The following is a 12,284-nucleotide window of genomic DNA, read 5'->3' as shown; positions in this document are numbered from 1 at the left end:
AGAAGTCAACTTAGGCCAAACTCCTTCCCCCGATAACCCAGAGGTCTGAAATTGAAATATGTTGTCCGGATAGCACATTTGAGGTTGCCTGTAAAGTTTCGTGCCACAGAAGTCAACGTAGGCCAAATGTAGTACCGTAGGTGTGACCTACATGGGACCTACATAGTTGTGATCAGCATCCCTAGCTGGATATATATATATATATATATATATATATATATATATATATATATATATATATATATATACATATATAAACAATTTATTGTTTCATATTTTACAGTATAATTCATTATTCATTGCTTAAAAGAACTCTGCTTGCTGGTTCAAATGAGCCATCTCACTCCTCAGTAGGACTTACAGAACAAAAGATATTCTGCTTTAAACTTTGAAAGTTCATAGCCAATCAGATGGCAGAATGCAAATTCATGCAAATGAGGGTCGAATTAATGAGGGCCACTCCACGCAACTATCCCTATACCTAACCCAACTATCCCTATACCTAACCCTAACCCCAGTGTTGGGAAGGTTACTTTTAAAATGTAATCCCTTACAGATTACTGATTACATCACTCAAAATGTAATTTGTAACGTAATCAGTTACATTACTTCAAGTGAGTAACGTAATCTGATTACTTTGGATTACTTTAAATATTGTCATTTTTTTAAGCCTGAATGAATGTAGCAACCACATATTGCATATTATTATTTTATTTTTCTTTCCAGTTAACAAATAGATAAACAAATAAAACAGCCTTTTCAATCACTCTATAAAAATACTTATGAAACCATTTCATCAAACAATTTTATGTAACACTTCTATAAATTGATGATAAAACCATTTAAAACCAAACAATGTAACAACAACTGTAAGCTATCTACTTGCAGGTTTGCCACCAGTGTTAATTTTGACAACAAATTTTGATTTAGTCTTAGTCATAGTCTTGTGACGAAAATAGTATTTAGTTTTAGTCACAATTTAGTCATCTGAAATGTTTTTAGTTTTAGTCGACTTAATGTCATAAGAATATAGTCGACTAAAATTACAGTAAATTTAGTCGACTAAAATGTAAAGGGTGTAAATGTAAATGATTTTTCATCAGTTTCCTTGAATTATTAACTCTACACGTATACGAAATGAAACGTTTAATAACCACTTGAGTAATATTGTTTGAAAGTGAAATATATTTATATATGATTTAATGTATATTATTATTATTATTATTATTATTATTATTATTATTATTATTGTAGGTGTGTGACTATACATATGTTACATTTAAAATTTTGCTCTAGAAATTAGGTCATAAAACATCTGAATAGTTAAATTAAAGTTTAAACAGAGCTGTAGATGCAAAAACAACTTTTAAAGGATCTAGTTTTATCTCCTTGCCCAACCATCTAGTGGCCATTGTTTGTAATAGCTCTGCACCATATGTGGTGTAAAATAGCACGTATTCACACATCCTTGCTACAGAATCATGGTTTAGACATCAGGATTATTTTTCCTTTACTGTTCAAATATATTTTTTATGTCTCTCAGGAAAGAAGGCGAGGTTGAGCAGTCCATCCAATGGTGCCCTCCACATTTGGGGATCTAGAAAATGGGTATGAACAATTTATTGTTTCATATTTTACAGTATAATTCATTATTCATTGCTTAAAAGAACTCTGCTTGCTGGTTCAAATGAGCCATCTCACTCCTCAGTAGGACTTACAGAACAAAAGATATTCTGCTTTAAACTTTGAAAGTTCATAGCCAATCAGATGGCAGAATGCAAATTCATGCAAATGAGGGTCGAATTAATGAGGGCCACTCCACGCAACTATCCCTATACCTAACCCTAACCCTAACCCTAACCCTAATTCAGGATCCATTGCATTATGCTCCTCTTTCACATTCACCTGCCCAGAATGTGCAATCCGATCCCGGACTTGCAACTCCAGCACTTGCATATTGCACAACAGCCAGCGCCGGATGTGCAATCAGCAGACCAGCGGGCCCTGCCCCAAACACGGCCTATAAAAGAGGCCACAGACCAAGCCTCTGCGTCGGGAAGACTGCTACACACAAACATGGTGAGTTTGCTGGTTCTCTTACTGGGTTTTTGTCAAGGTTTGTTCATGATGGTCTCACAGTGTTTCTCCCTGTTTCAGCAGAGAGTGTGTCCGATCTGCAAGAGGACATTTGCGGATTTGCCGAGCCATCTGAGAAGGCAGCACCACGTGGTAAATGCAACAGAGTTTAGGCTGATCCTACGGCTTGCAAGTGCCCGGTTGAAAGATAGTCTGGCATGCCCGCTTTGTGAAAAAATTTTCTCAAGGTTGGACATGCACCTCGCCAGCAGACACAAACTCTCTGGCAGCGATCTGGAGGTGGTATTGTCCTCAGCCAAGCGGGAATGTATCTTGGACAAGCTTGCTAAGCTTCGCCACTCTCAGCCTACCCCACCGATGGCAAGCATGTTGGATTTACTGAGGGTCAAGGTCCAGCCTGAGCACCGCAGTGAGACGGTGCTAGTTTCGCAGAGCATGCCCACAAACATGGAGCCCAATGGATCACCTGAGCCTCACAGTGAACCAGAAATACCTTCCACGATCATGCCTGCACTTTCAGCCCCAAAGACACCTAGACTGGAGCCCCCAACACCTCATTCATCCTCAGCAGGCTCATCGAGGGAGAACTCGCCCAGGACACCCACTGAGTTCCCCAGCCCGATCATCAACCGTGTCCTGCGGGACTTTTATGAGTTCTCGCTCCCTTCTAATCCATCCGACAAAGATATGGAAAACGCCCAACAGAGGCGCAGTCATGCACTGCGCTTTCTCCAACACATGGCTGCAGGTTTTTCCGACCAGCAGCTCAAGAACTTAAAATTTCTGGAGGATTTTCTACGGCTGAGGCAGTGGCCAGCCGACCTAGCTCACAAAGGGTATGCCCCAACATCCATCAAGGTTATGCTTCTCAATGCTTCTGCCTTCGTGAACCATTTCAAGGCTTTTCACTTAGAGATTTCTGGTCTTAGTTCCAACAAGCTGGAACGTATTCTGCTGCATCTTCGAAGGCTGAGCCGTGACAACACCAGGGCAGTGCTAAGCCACCGGCAGAGAGCAAAACGGAAGAAATCAGAGTCCCTCCGAACCAGCACTGAGCTCCAGTCCTTCATACGCAACGCCGAGCGTAACCTGCCCAGAGTTATGGATGACAACCGCACCAAGCCAACCTCAAAACTGTACCGAATTGCCCAGGGATATGTTGCGGGGTACCTAGCAGTTCTCACCGGCCACCGCCCCATCGTTTTCTGCAACATCACCAAAGCTGACCTGCTGGAGGCTGAAAAGGACCCACTCGGCCGCACCCTGGTGTGGGTAAGTACTGGGTAAACTCTCTCTTGGTTGATTGTGCTTTTTATTTGTGTTACTCATGTTGGATCTCTCACCCTTAGGTTGCTAGGCACAAGACGGACAGAGCCTTTGGGAATGCGTATTTGGCTCTCCTGCCAAAGGAAGCTGACTGGCTCAGAGGCCTGGCAGAGATATCCAGCCTCTACGGTGGAGAGCAGTGCCCGTATATATTCCAGTGGAACGGCAAGCAGGTCCAGAAGCTGAACCGTATGCTGAGAGCAGCCTGGCAAGTTGCTGGCATGACTGGGGACATTGCTTTCAGCCTGATCCGTACATCCATCGCCATAGAGGTGAGTGCTGCCCCTGCATCTCACTGCGATCACCAGCCTCGTACATCCAACATTTACACCGTCTCTCTCTCTCCTTACAGGCCAAGAAACATCTGTCACACTCGGACAGGCTGCTGGTTTGTAACAGCATGTGCCACGACATCTCCACAGCCTAGCGGTTCTACACTGATGTTCCCAATCTCAGTGAGGTTTTCCGCATAAGGGACCTTCGGACACAGGCTTTGAATAGCTCTGCAGACCCATTGGATGCATCTAGTGATCCAGAAAGTTCATCCAGTGAAAGCAGCTGCTCTCCAGATAATCAATAAAACCATCCATTATACAATTTTAAAGATGGTCTCAGTGTGTCTTTTGTATTCATTTGGGTCTACCAATGGTTTATAGTTTTGGTCTACCACTGGCATAATTCATCCATATTTTGGCCTCATCTTTATCCTTATCTACCCAGGCAGAGTTCACATATTTGGGTATACAGAAGCCTCAATTTGGCCTCATTTTATCACTTCCAGGGCTGGAAGTTTAGCCACATGTCTTTGCATTTTATACCCCAGGTAGAGTTCACATATTTGGGTATACAGAAGCCTCAATTTGGCCTCATTTTATCACTTCCAGGGCTGGAAGCTTAGCCACATGTCTTTGCATTTTATACACCAGGTAGAGTTCACATATTTGGGTATACAGAAGCCTCAATTTGGCCTCATTTTATCACTTCCAGGGCTGGAAGTTTAGCCACATGTCTTTGCATTTTATACCCCAGGTAGAGTTCACATATTTGGGTATACAAAATCTACATGCGACCCATCCAAAACCTTCATGCGACCTCCAGAGAGTCAAAGGACCAGAGGCACTGGCTGAGGCCGAACAGGGTAGCTTCAAAGTCAGGTACAAATCTGGCATATAAGGGTCCTTTATTCACCATTGCAAAAGAATAGTTCAGAAATTTTCTAAGTCCTGCTGGACTTAGTTAAATTTTGGGAATCGTTCTCAGGTTCTTGGACCCCTAGTCATTGCCATTTTCATTGAAAGCCCGACGGCACCCCTTTGAAAAACCCCCTGACGAAAAAACCTCCAGAGCGCGGGCGAACTCAATCTGAGGCCGACCGGAGTGCACCTTTGTCGGCCCGAAAGGGGGTCAGAAATCCTGGAGCTCGCCACCCCCACTAGAAATTCTGTGAAATGGTAGACCAAAAGTGGGGACTTAGAAATTTTTCGCACTTTTTCAGCCTACCACTGGTAGACCGAGTGGGACTTAGTCATTCTTTCCACTTTTCTCATTTACCACTGGTAGACAAAATTAGATAGATAGATAGATAGATACTTTATTGATCCCCGGGGGGATATTCTTGAAATTGGACTTAGTCATATTTTTTTTCCACTTATCGGAGCTACCACTGGTAGAACAAGTTGGACTTAGTCATCCCCAGTCCCCTGGGCATCCAGCCCTGGAGGACTCACCCAGTCCTGGGCCTCAGCCCTGGACAAGTCCCCTGGGCATCCAGCCCTGGAGGACTCACCCAGTCCTGGGCCTCAGCCCTGGACAAGTCCCCTGGGCATCCCTAGGAGAGGAGAGGGAGTCCCGTCAATGCCTGTAAGTCTCTGTGTTCCGATGCCTGTCTCACCCCGGGAGTCGATTCTAAGAGACCGTTATCCGCCTCTACCTCAGTCGGGGACCATCTCAGCCATTTCTACGGATGGCGGGCTGAGCCATCCCCGAACAACTTTGCACCGTTAGAAGGTAGCTGCTCTTACCTTCACCCTCCGGAGGCTAACCCGCTGGGTCGGGTAGGAGCGCACCGTGCACAGTGGCCACGGAGGGCCGCGCGGTTGCCTACCCAGGCGGGAAACCTACTTGTGCCAGTCACCTGCCTTCGTGACTTGTGAGGTGGGTCCCTTCATACAGCCCTCATCCTCGGCTCCCTTGAGCGATCGAGGCATCGAACGAACTACCCCTCCCTGCCAACCCTCGAATAGGAAACAATTGGGTCGGCAGGTTGCACATGATCGGCCTCACTTAGCCACCCCAACGAGTGGGATGTTACCGGGTGTACCACGTGGAGGTGGAGGCCTGCGACACGATGCTCAATGCTCTCTCTCCGGAGTCTCCCGTTCCTGTGACTCCGGGGTGTGCTAGTTACTCCCGCCGTTTACCCGCGCTTCATTGAATTTCTTCACTTTGACATTCAGAGCACTGGGCAGAAATCACATCGTGTCAACACCGGCTTAGAGCCCTCACGATGCTTTGTTTTAATTAAACAGTCGGATTCCCCTGGTCCACACCAGTTCTAAGCCAGCTGTTAGGCTCCGGCCGAGGCGCCGTGCCAGGAGGGTTCTCCCGCGCGCCGCGACCCCCCCCTGGCGCGAACCGGGAGGGGACGGACGCGGAGGTCCCGACGCAGCACCGTAGCCGGGGAGATCCGCGAGAAGGGCCCGGCGCACGCTCAGAGTCGCGGCCGCTGCTCCGAGTCGTGGCCAAGAAACGGCCGGGCCTCCGGACGACGAGAGAGGACGGGCGCGATGCGCTCCGAGGCTTCCGGACGAGGGGCGGAACAACGGGACGCGCGGGGCAGCCGCTGCCCCAGTCGCGGCTCGAGTCCAGCCCCACTTCGCTCCCTGGCCCGACCGACCCAGCCCTTAGAGACAATCCTTATCCCGAAGTTACGGATCTGACTTGCCGACTTCCCTTACCTACATTGTTCCAACATGCCAGAGGCTGTTCACCTTGGAGACCTGCTGCGGATATGGGTACGGCCCGGCGCGAGACTTACACCCTCTCCCCCGGATTTTCAAGGGCCAGCGAGAGCTTACCGGACACCGCCAGAGCCGCGACACTTTCCAGGGCGCGGGCCCCTATCTTGGGGTGAACCCATTCCAGGGAGCCCTGCCCTTCACAAAGAAAAGAGAATTCTTCCCAGTGCAACCGCTGGCGTTTCCAGGTTCGTTTGCGTTACCGCACTGGGCGCCTCGCGGTGCCTATCTCCGCCACTCCGGGTTCGGGGATCTGAACCCGACTCCCTTTCGATCGGCCGGGGGCGACGGAGGCCATCGCCCCACGCTTCCGAACGACGTTCGCCCATCCCTTAGGGCCGACTGACCCATGTTCAACTGCTGTTCACATACCAAGATCTGCACCCACGGCAGCTCCACCCGGGCCCGCGCCTGAGGCTTCTGCGCCACCGCGGCGGCCCTCCTACTTGTCGCGGCGTAAGCCCGGAAAGGACTGAGCCCCTCTCTCTGCCGGCGACGGCCGGGTATGGGCCCGATGCTCCAGCGCCATCCATTTTCAGGGCTAGTTGATTCGGCAGGTGAGTTTTTACACACTCCTTAGCAGATTCCAACTTCCATGGCCACCGTCCTGCTGTCTATATCAACCAACACCTTCCAGGCATAGTTCACCATCTTTCGGGTACCATCGCGTACGCTCTAGCTCCACCTCCCCGACGGAGCGGGAGAGACGGGCCAGTGGTGCGCCCCCGCGACCCGTAGGGGCGGGATCCCACCTCGGCCGGCGCGCGCCGGCCTTCACCTTCATTGCGCCGTGGGGTTTCATTTCAGCCCTTTGACTCGCGCACGCGTTAGACTCTTTGGTCCGTGTTTCAAGACGGGTCGGGTGGGTAGCCGGCATCGCCGCTGACCCCGAGCGCCCTTTTGTGCGGAGGCCGGTCCCCGCCCTGGCTGCGCGACGCGGTTGGACGCGGACTGAGGACAGTCCGGCCCGGTCGACGGCACGCGCAGGGGATGGAGGGGCCCCATCCCTCCCCCGCGGGGGAAGGAAGGCGCGGAGGTACTCACCGGGGCCCCGGGGGTAAGCGGCGAAGTCGGGGCGGGAGGGCGCTGTAAAGCTTGCGGGCCGGAGCTCGCGAGCCACCTTCGCCCCCTGACCCTTCCAAGCCGAACCGAGGCCGGTCGCGGCGCACCGCCGCAGAGGAAATGCGCCCGACGGCGGGCGTTGGCCCGAGCCTGCCGGCGGCCTCCCTCGCTGGAGGAGCTCGCCGGGCGGACTGGTACGACACCGCCGCCGGGTTGAATCCCCCGGGCGGACTGTGCGGACCCCACCCGTTTACCTCTTAACAGTTTCAGCCCTGTTGAACTCTCTCTTCAAAGTTCTTTTCAACTTTGCCTTACGGTACTTGTTTGCTATCGGTCTCAGGACACCGGTTTGCATCAAGTCATTACAGGCTGAAGGGAATCCCTGTAGTTCCCGACGTCGGGCCGTGGGTTGAAAGGAGGGCTTGTGGATGTAGGGAGTCGTACCTACCAGGAGGTACTACCAACCCCGATCCCGGTAATGATCCTTCCGCAGGTTCACCTACGGAAACCTTGTTACGACTTTTACTTCCTCTAGATGATCAAGTTCGATCGACTTTTCAGCACAGCACCAAGGCCCCGCGAAGGAGCCCCGGCGTGGCCGATCCGAGGACCTCACATAACCATCCAATCGGTAGTAGCGACGGGCGGTGTGTACAAAGGGCAGGGACTTAATCAGCGTGAGCTGATGACCTGCACTTACTGGGAATTCCTCATTCATGGGGAATAATTGCAATCCCCAATCCCCGTCACGAACGGGTTAAAGCGGATTATCCGCGCCTCTCGGCGTAGGGTAGGCACACGCTGGCCCGGCCATTGTGGCGCGCGTGCAACCCCGGACATCTAAGGGCATCACAGACCTGTTATTGCTCCATCTCGCGTGGCTATACGACACTGGTCCCTCTAAGAAGTTAACCGCGACCGCGGGGGGCCGTGTAACTATTTAGCACGAAGGAATCTCGTTCGTTATTGGAATTAACCAGACAAATCACTCCACCAACTAAGAACGGCCATGCACCACCACCCATAGAATCGAGAAAGAGACATCAGTCTGTCAATCCTTTCCGTGTCCGGGCCGGGTGAGGTTCCCCGTGTTGAGTCAAATTAAGCCGCAGGCTCCACTCCTGGTGGTGCCCTTCCATGAAGTCCTTTAAGTTTCAGTTTTGCAACCATACTCCCCCCGGAACCCAAAGACTCTGGTTTCCCCGCACGCTGCCCGGCAGGTCATGGGAATAACGCCGCCGGATCGCGGGTCGGCATAGTTTACGGTCGGAACTACGACGGTATCTGATCGTCTTCGAACCTCCGACTTTCGTTCTTGATTAATGAAAACATTCTTGGCAAATGCTTTTGCTTTCGTCCATCTTGCGCCGGTCCAAGAATTTCACCTCTAGCGGCGCAATACGAATGCCCCCGGCCGTCCCTCTTAATCATGGCCCTGGTTCAGGAAACCCACAAAATAGAACCAGAGTCCTATTCCATTATTCCTAGCTCAGGCATTCAGGCGAGTTTGGTGCCCGCTTTGAACACTCTGATTTTTTCAAAGTAAACGCTCCGGACCCCTGAGGACCGGACACCCAACCAAGGGCATCCGGGGGCGCCGGGAGGCAGGGTCTGGGACAGGCGGTATTTCGCCTCGCGGCGGACCGCCAGCCCACTCCCGAGGTCCAGCTACGAGCTTTTTAACTGCAGCAAATTTAATATACGCTATTGGAGCTGGAATTAAGGCGAAAAACGAAAAATCCTCCAGAGCGCGGGCGAACTCGCTCCGAGGCCGACCGGAGTGCACCTTCGTCGGGCACGGGAGTCGGGCGAAGGGGGTCAGAAATCCTGGAGCTCGCCACCCTCACTAGTTTTTGGCGTGAAATGGTAGACCAAAAGTGAGGACTTAGAAAATTTTCGCACTTTTTCGGCCTGCCACTGGTAGACCGAGTGGGACTTAGTCATTTTTTCGACTTTTCGGGCCTACCACTGGTAGACCAAATGGGACTTAGTCATTTTTTCGACTTTTCGAGCCTACCACTGGTAGACCAAGTTGGACTTAGTAATTTTTTCGACTTTTCGAGCCTACCACTGGTAGACCAAGTTGGACTTAGTCATTTTTTCGACTTTTCGGGCCTACCACTGGTAGACCAAATGGGACTTAGTCATTTTTTCGACTTTTCGAGCCTACCACTGGTAGACCAAGTTGGACTTAGTAATTTTTTCGACTTTTCGAGCCTACCACTGGTAGACCAAGTTGGACTTAGTCATTTTTTCGACTTTTCGAGCCTACCACTGGTAGACCAAGTTGGACTTAGTCATTTTTTCGACTTTTCGAGCCTACCACTGGTAGACCAAGTTGGACTTAGTCATTTTTTCGACTTTTCGAGCCTACCACTGGTAGACCAAGTTGGACTTAGTCATTTTTTCGACTTTTCGAGCCTACCACTGGTAGACCAAGTTGGACTTAGTCCACCAAGCCTGGGATTCAGCCCTCAGCCTGGACACCTTGGGAACCAGCCCTGGAGGACTCCCCCAGGCCTGGGCTCCATCCACCAGCCTGGGACCCTCAGGAACCAGCCCTGGAGGACTCACCCAAGCCTGGGCTCCATCCACCAGTCTGGGACCCTCAGGAACCAGCCGTGGAGGACTCACCCAGGCCTGGGCTCCATCCACCAGTCTGGGACCCTCAGGAACCAGCCCTGGAGGACTCACCCAAGCCTGGGCTCCATCCACCAGTCTGGGACCCTCAGGAACCAGCCCTGGAGGACTCACCCAAGCCTGGGCTCCATCCACCAGTCTGGGACCCCTTGGGAACCAGCCCTGGGTGCTTGGACCCCTAGTCATTGCCACTCTCCTCATTAGCCCGACGGCACCCCTTTGGAAATCCCCCCGACGAAAAATCCTCCAGAGCGCGGGCAGACCCGCTCCGAGGCCGACAGAGGTGCACCTTCGTCGGATAAGAGAGTCGGCCGAAGGGGGTTCGAAATCCTGCAGCTTGCCACCCTCACTAGAAATATCGTGAAATGGTAGACCAAAAGTGAGGACTTAGAAATTTTTTCACACTTTTCCGACCTACCACTGGTAGACCGAGTGGGACTTAGACATTTTTTCCAACTTTTCGCATCCACCACTATTAGAACAAGTTGGACTTTAATTTTCCAATTTTCCACAGCTACCACTGGTTGACCAAGCTCAACCACACCACAAGGCCGGCTCAGGGCTACCATAACTCCAAAGCCAAGAAGTAGTGCAGCGGTACATCGCATCTGCATGGTTCCCTGGAAAGGCTTCACTCAGCCGCGGGGGATCGAACCCCGAGTACAATATCACCCCTTCCAATCAGCGCATTTATGGGGTTAACTTTCACAGACTTGGGTGGGCCACAGGTGGGCACAAAAATGAAAATGCAAGCCGAAAAATGTGCAACTTTGCCAGATTTATTTATTTCAATTTTCAGCCTTGCACTTTCATCAGTGTTCCAATGGAAATTCCCTAACCCTAACCCTAACCCTAGTACTTGGATGGGAGACCACCTGGGAATACCAGGTGCTGTAAGCTTTTCCCCTCTTGCTTCTATGACTATGGTCTTGTTATACGTTACTAGTGTGTCATCTGAAACCCAACATAGATGAAGTCGCATAAGTAGTCTTGATGAGATTTCTGTAATCGCTTACGGTCACACAACCCTGAGAACGCCCGATCTCGTCTGATCTCGGAAGCTAAGCAGGGTTTGGCCTGGATAGTACTTGGATGGGAGACCACCTGGGAATACCAGGTGCTGTCAGCTTTTCCCCTCTTGCTTCTATGACTATGGTCTTGTTATACATTACTAGTATGTTATCTGAAACCCAACATAGATGAAGTCGCATAAGTAGTCTTGATGAGAGTTCTGCAGTCGCTTACGGTCACACTACCCTGAGAATGCCCGATCTCGTCTGATCTCGGAAGCTAAGCATGGTTTGGCCTGGTTAGTACTTGGATGGGAGACCACCTGGGAATACCAGGTGCTGTAAGCTTTTCCCGTTTTGCTTTTATGACCATGGTCTTGTTATACGTAACTATTGTGTTGTCTGAAACCCAACATAGATGAAGTCGCATAAGTAGTCTTGATGAGAGCTGTGCAATTGCGTACGGTAACACTGCCCTGAGAACGCCCGATCTCGTCTGATCTCGGAAGCTAAGCAGCGTTTGGCCTGGTTAGTACTTGGATGGGAGACCACCTGGGAATACCAGGTGCTGTAAGCTTTTCCCCTCTTGCTTCTATGACCATGGTCTTGTTATACATTACTAGTGTGTCATCTGAAACCCAACATAGATGAAGTCGCATAAGTAGTCTTGATGAGAGTTCTGCAATCCCTTAAGGTCACACTACCCTGAGAACCCCCGATCTCGTCTGATCTCGGAAGCTAAGCAGGGTTTGGCCTGGTTAGTACTTGGATGGAAGACCACCTGGGAATACCGGGTGCTGTAAGCTTTTCCCCTCTTGCTTCTATTACCATGGTCTTGTTATACATTACTAGTGTGTAATCTAAAACCAAACATAGATGAAGTCGCATAAGTAGTCTTGAGGAGAGTGCTGCAATCGCTTACGGTCACACTACCCTGAGAACGCCCGATCTCGTCTGATCTCGGAAGCTAAGCAGGGTTTGGCCTGGTTAGTACTTGGATGGAAGACCACCTGGGAATACCAGGTGCTTTAAGCTTTTCCCCTCTTGCTTCTGTGACCATGGTCTTGTTATACATTACTAGTGTACTATCTGAAACCCAACATAGATGAAGTCGCATAAGTAGTCTTGATGA

The 12,284-nt window shown here is 50.5% G+C and overlaps 1 protein-coding gene, 4 non-coding genes and 1 pseudogene across 5 annotated transcripts; all 6 read left to right on the top strand.

Annotated features, from left to right (window-relative positions):
• The first annotated feature begins 1,914 nt into the window (after positions 1 to 1,914).
• On the top strand, positions 1,915 to 4,027 carry LOC111194623 (uncharacterized). The gene is made up of 4 exons (XM_049474140.1): positions 1,915 to 2,079; positions 2,161 to 3,369; positions 3,447 to 3,695; positions 3,776 to 4,027. The coding sequence occupies exons 1-4, from the start codon at positions 1,915 to 1,917 to the stop codon at positions 3,848 to 3,850; spliced, it is 1,698 nt and encodes a 565-aa protein (XP_049330097.1). The 3' UTR covers positions 3,851 to 4,027.
• A 7,125-nt stretch (positions 4,028 to 11,152) lies between these two features.
• LOC125798334 (5S ribosomal RNA) lies at positions 11,153 to 11,271 on the top strand. The gene has a single exon (XR_007437155.1). It is a non-coding gene; the product is annotated as a 5S ribosomal RNA (ribosomal RNA).
• Positions 11,272 to 11,381: 110 nt separating this feature from the next.
• Positions 11,382 to 11,500, top strand: LOC125798399 (5S ribosomal RNA). Its single transcript, XR_007437223.1, has one exon. It is a non-coding gene; the product is annotated as a 5S ribosomal RNA (ribosomal RNA).
• A 110-nt stretch (positions 11,501 to 11,610) lies between these two features.
• On the top strand, positions 11,611 to 11,729 carry LOC125798443 (5S ribosomal RNA). The gene has a single exon (XR_007437267.1). It is a non-coding gene; the product is annotated as a 5S ribosomal RNA (ribosomal RNA).
• A 110-nt stretch (positions 11,730 to 11,839) lies between these two features.
• Positions 11,840 to 11,958, top strand: LOC125798455 (5S ribosomal RNA; annotated as a pseudogene).
• A 110-nt stretch (positions 11,959 to 12,068) lies between these two features.
• On the top strand, positions 12,069 to 12,187 carry LOC125798420 (5S ribosomal RNA). The gene has a single exon (XR_007437244.1). It is a non-coding gene; the product is annotated as a 5S ribosomal RNA (ribosomal RNA).
• Positions 12,188 to 12,284: the final 97 nt, after the last annotated feature.

The sequence above is a fragment of the Astyanax mexicanus genome, unplaced genomic scaffold (assembly GCF_023375975.1).
Source record: "Astyanax mexicanus isolate ESR-SI-001 unplaced genomic scaffold, AstMex3_surface scaffold_58, whole genome shotgun sequence".
NCBI classification, from domain to species: Eukaryota; Metazoa; Chordata; class Actinopteri; order Characiformes; family Acestrorhamphidae; genus Astyanax; species Astyanax mexicanus.
The sequence above is the reverse complement of the archived record's forward strand: the minus strand, read 5'-3'. Positions and strand labels throughout refer to the sequence as shown.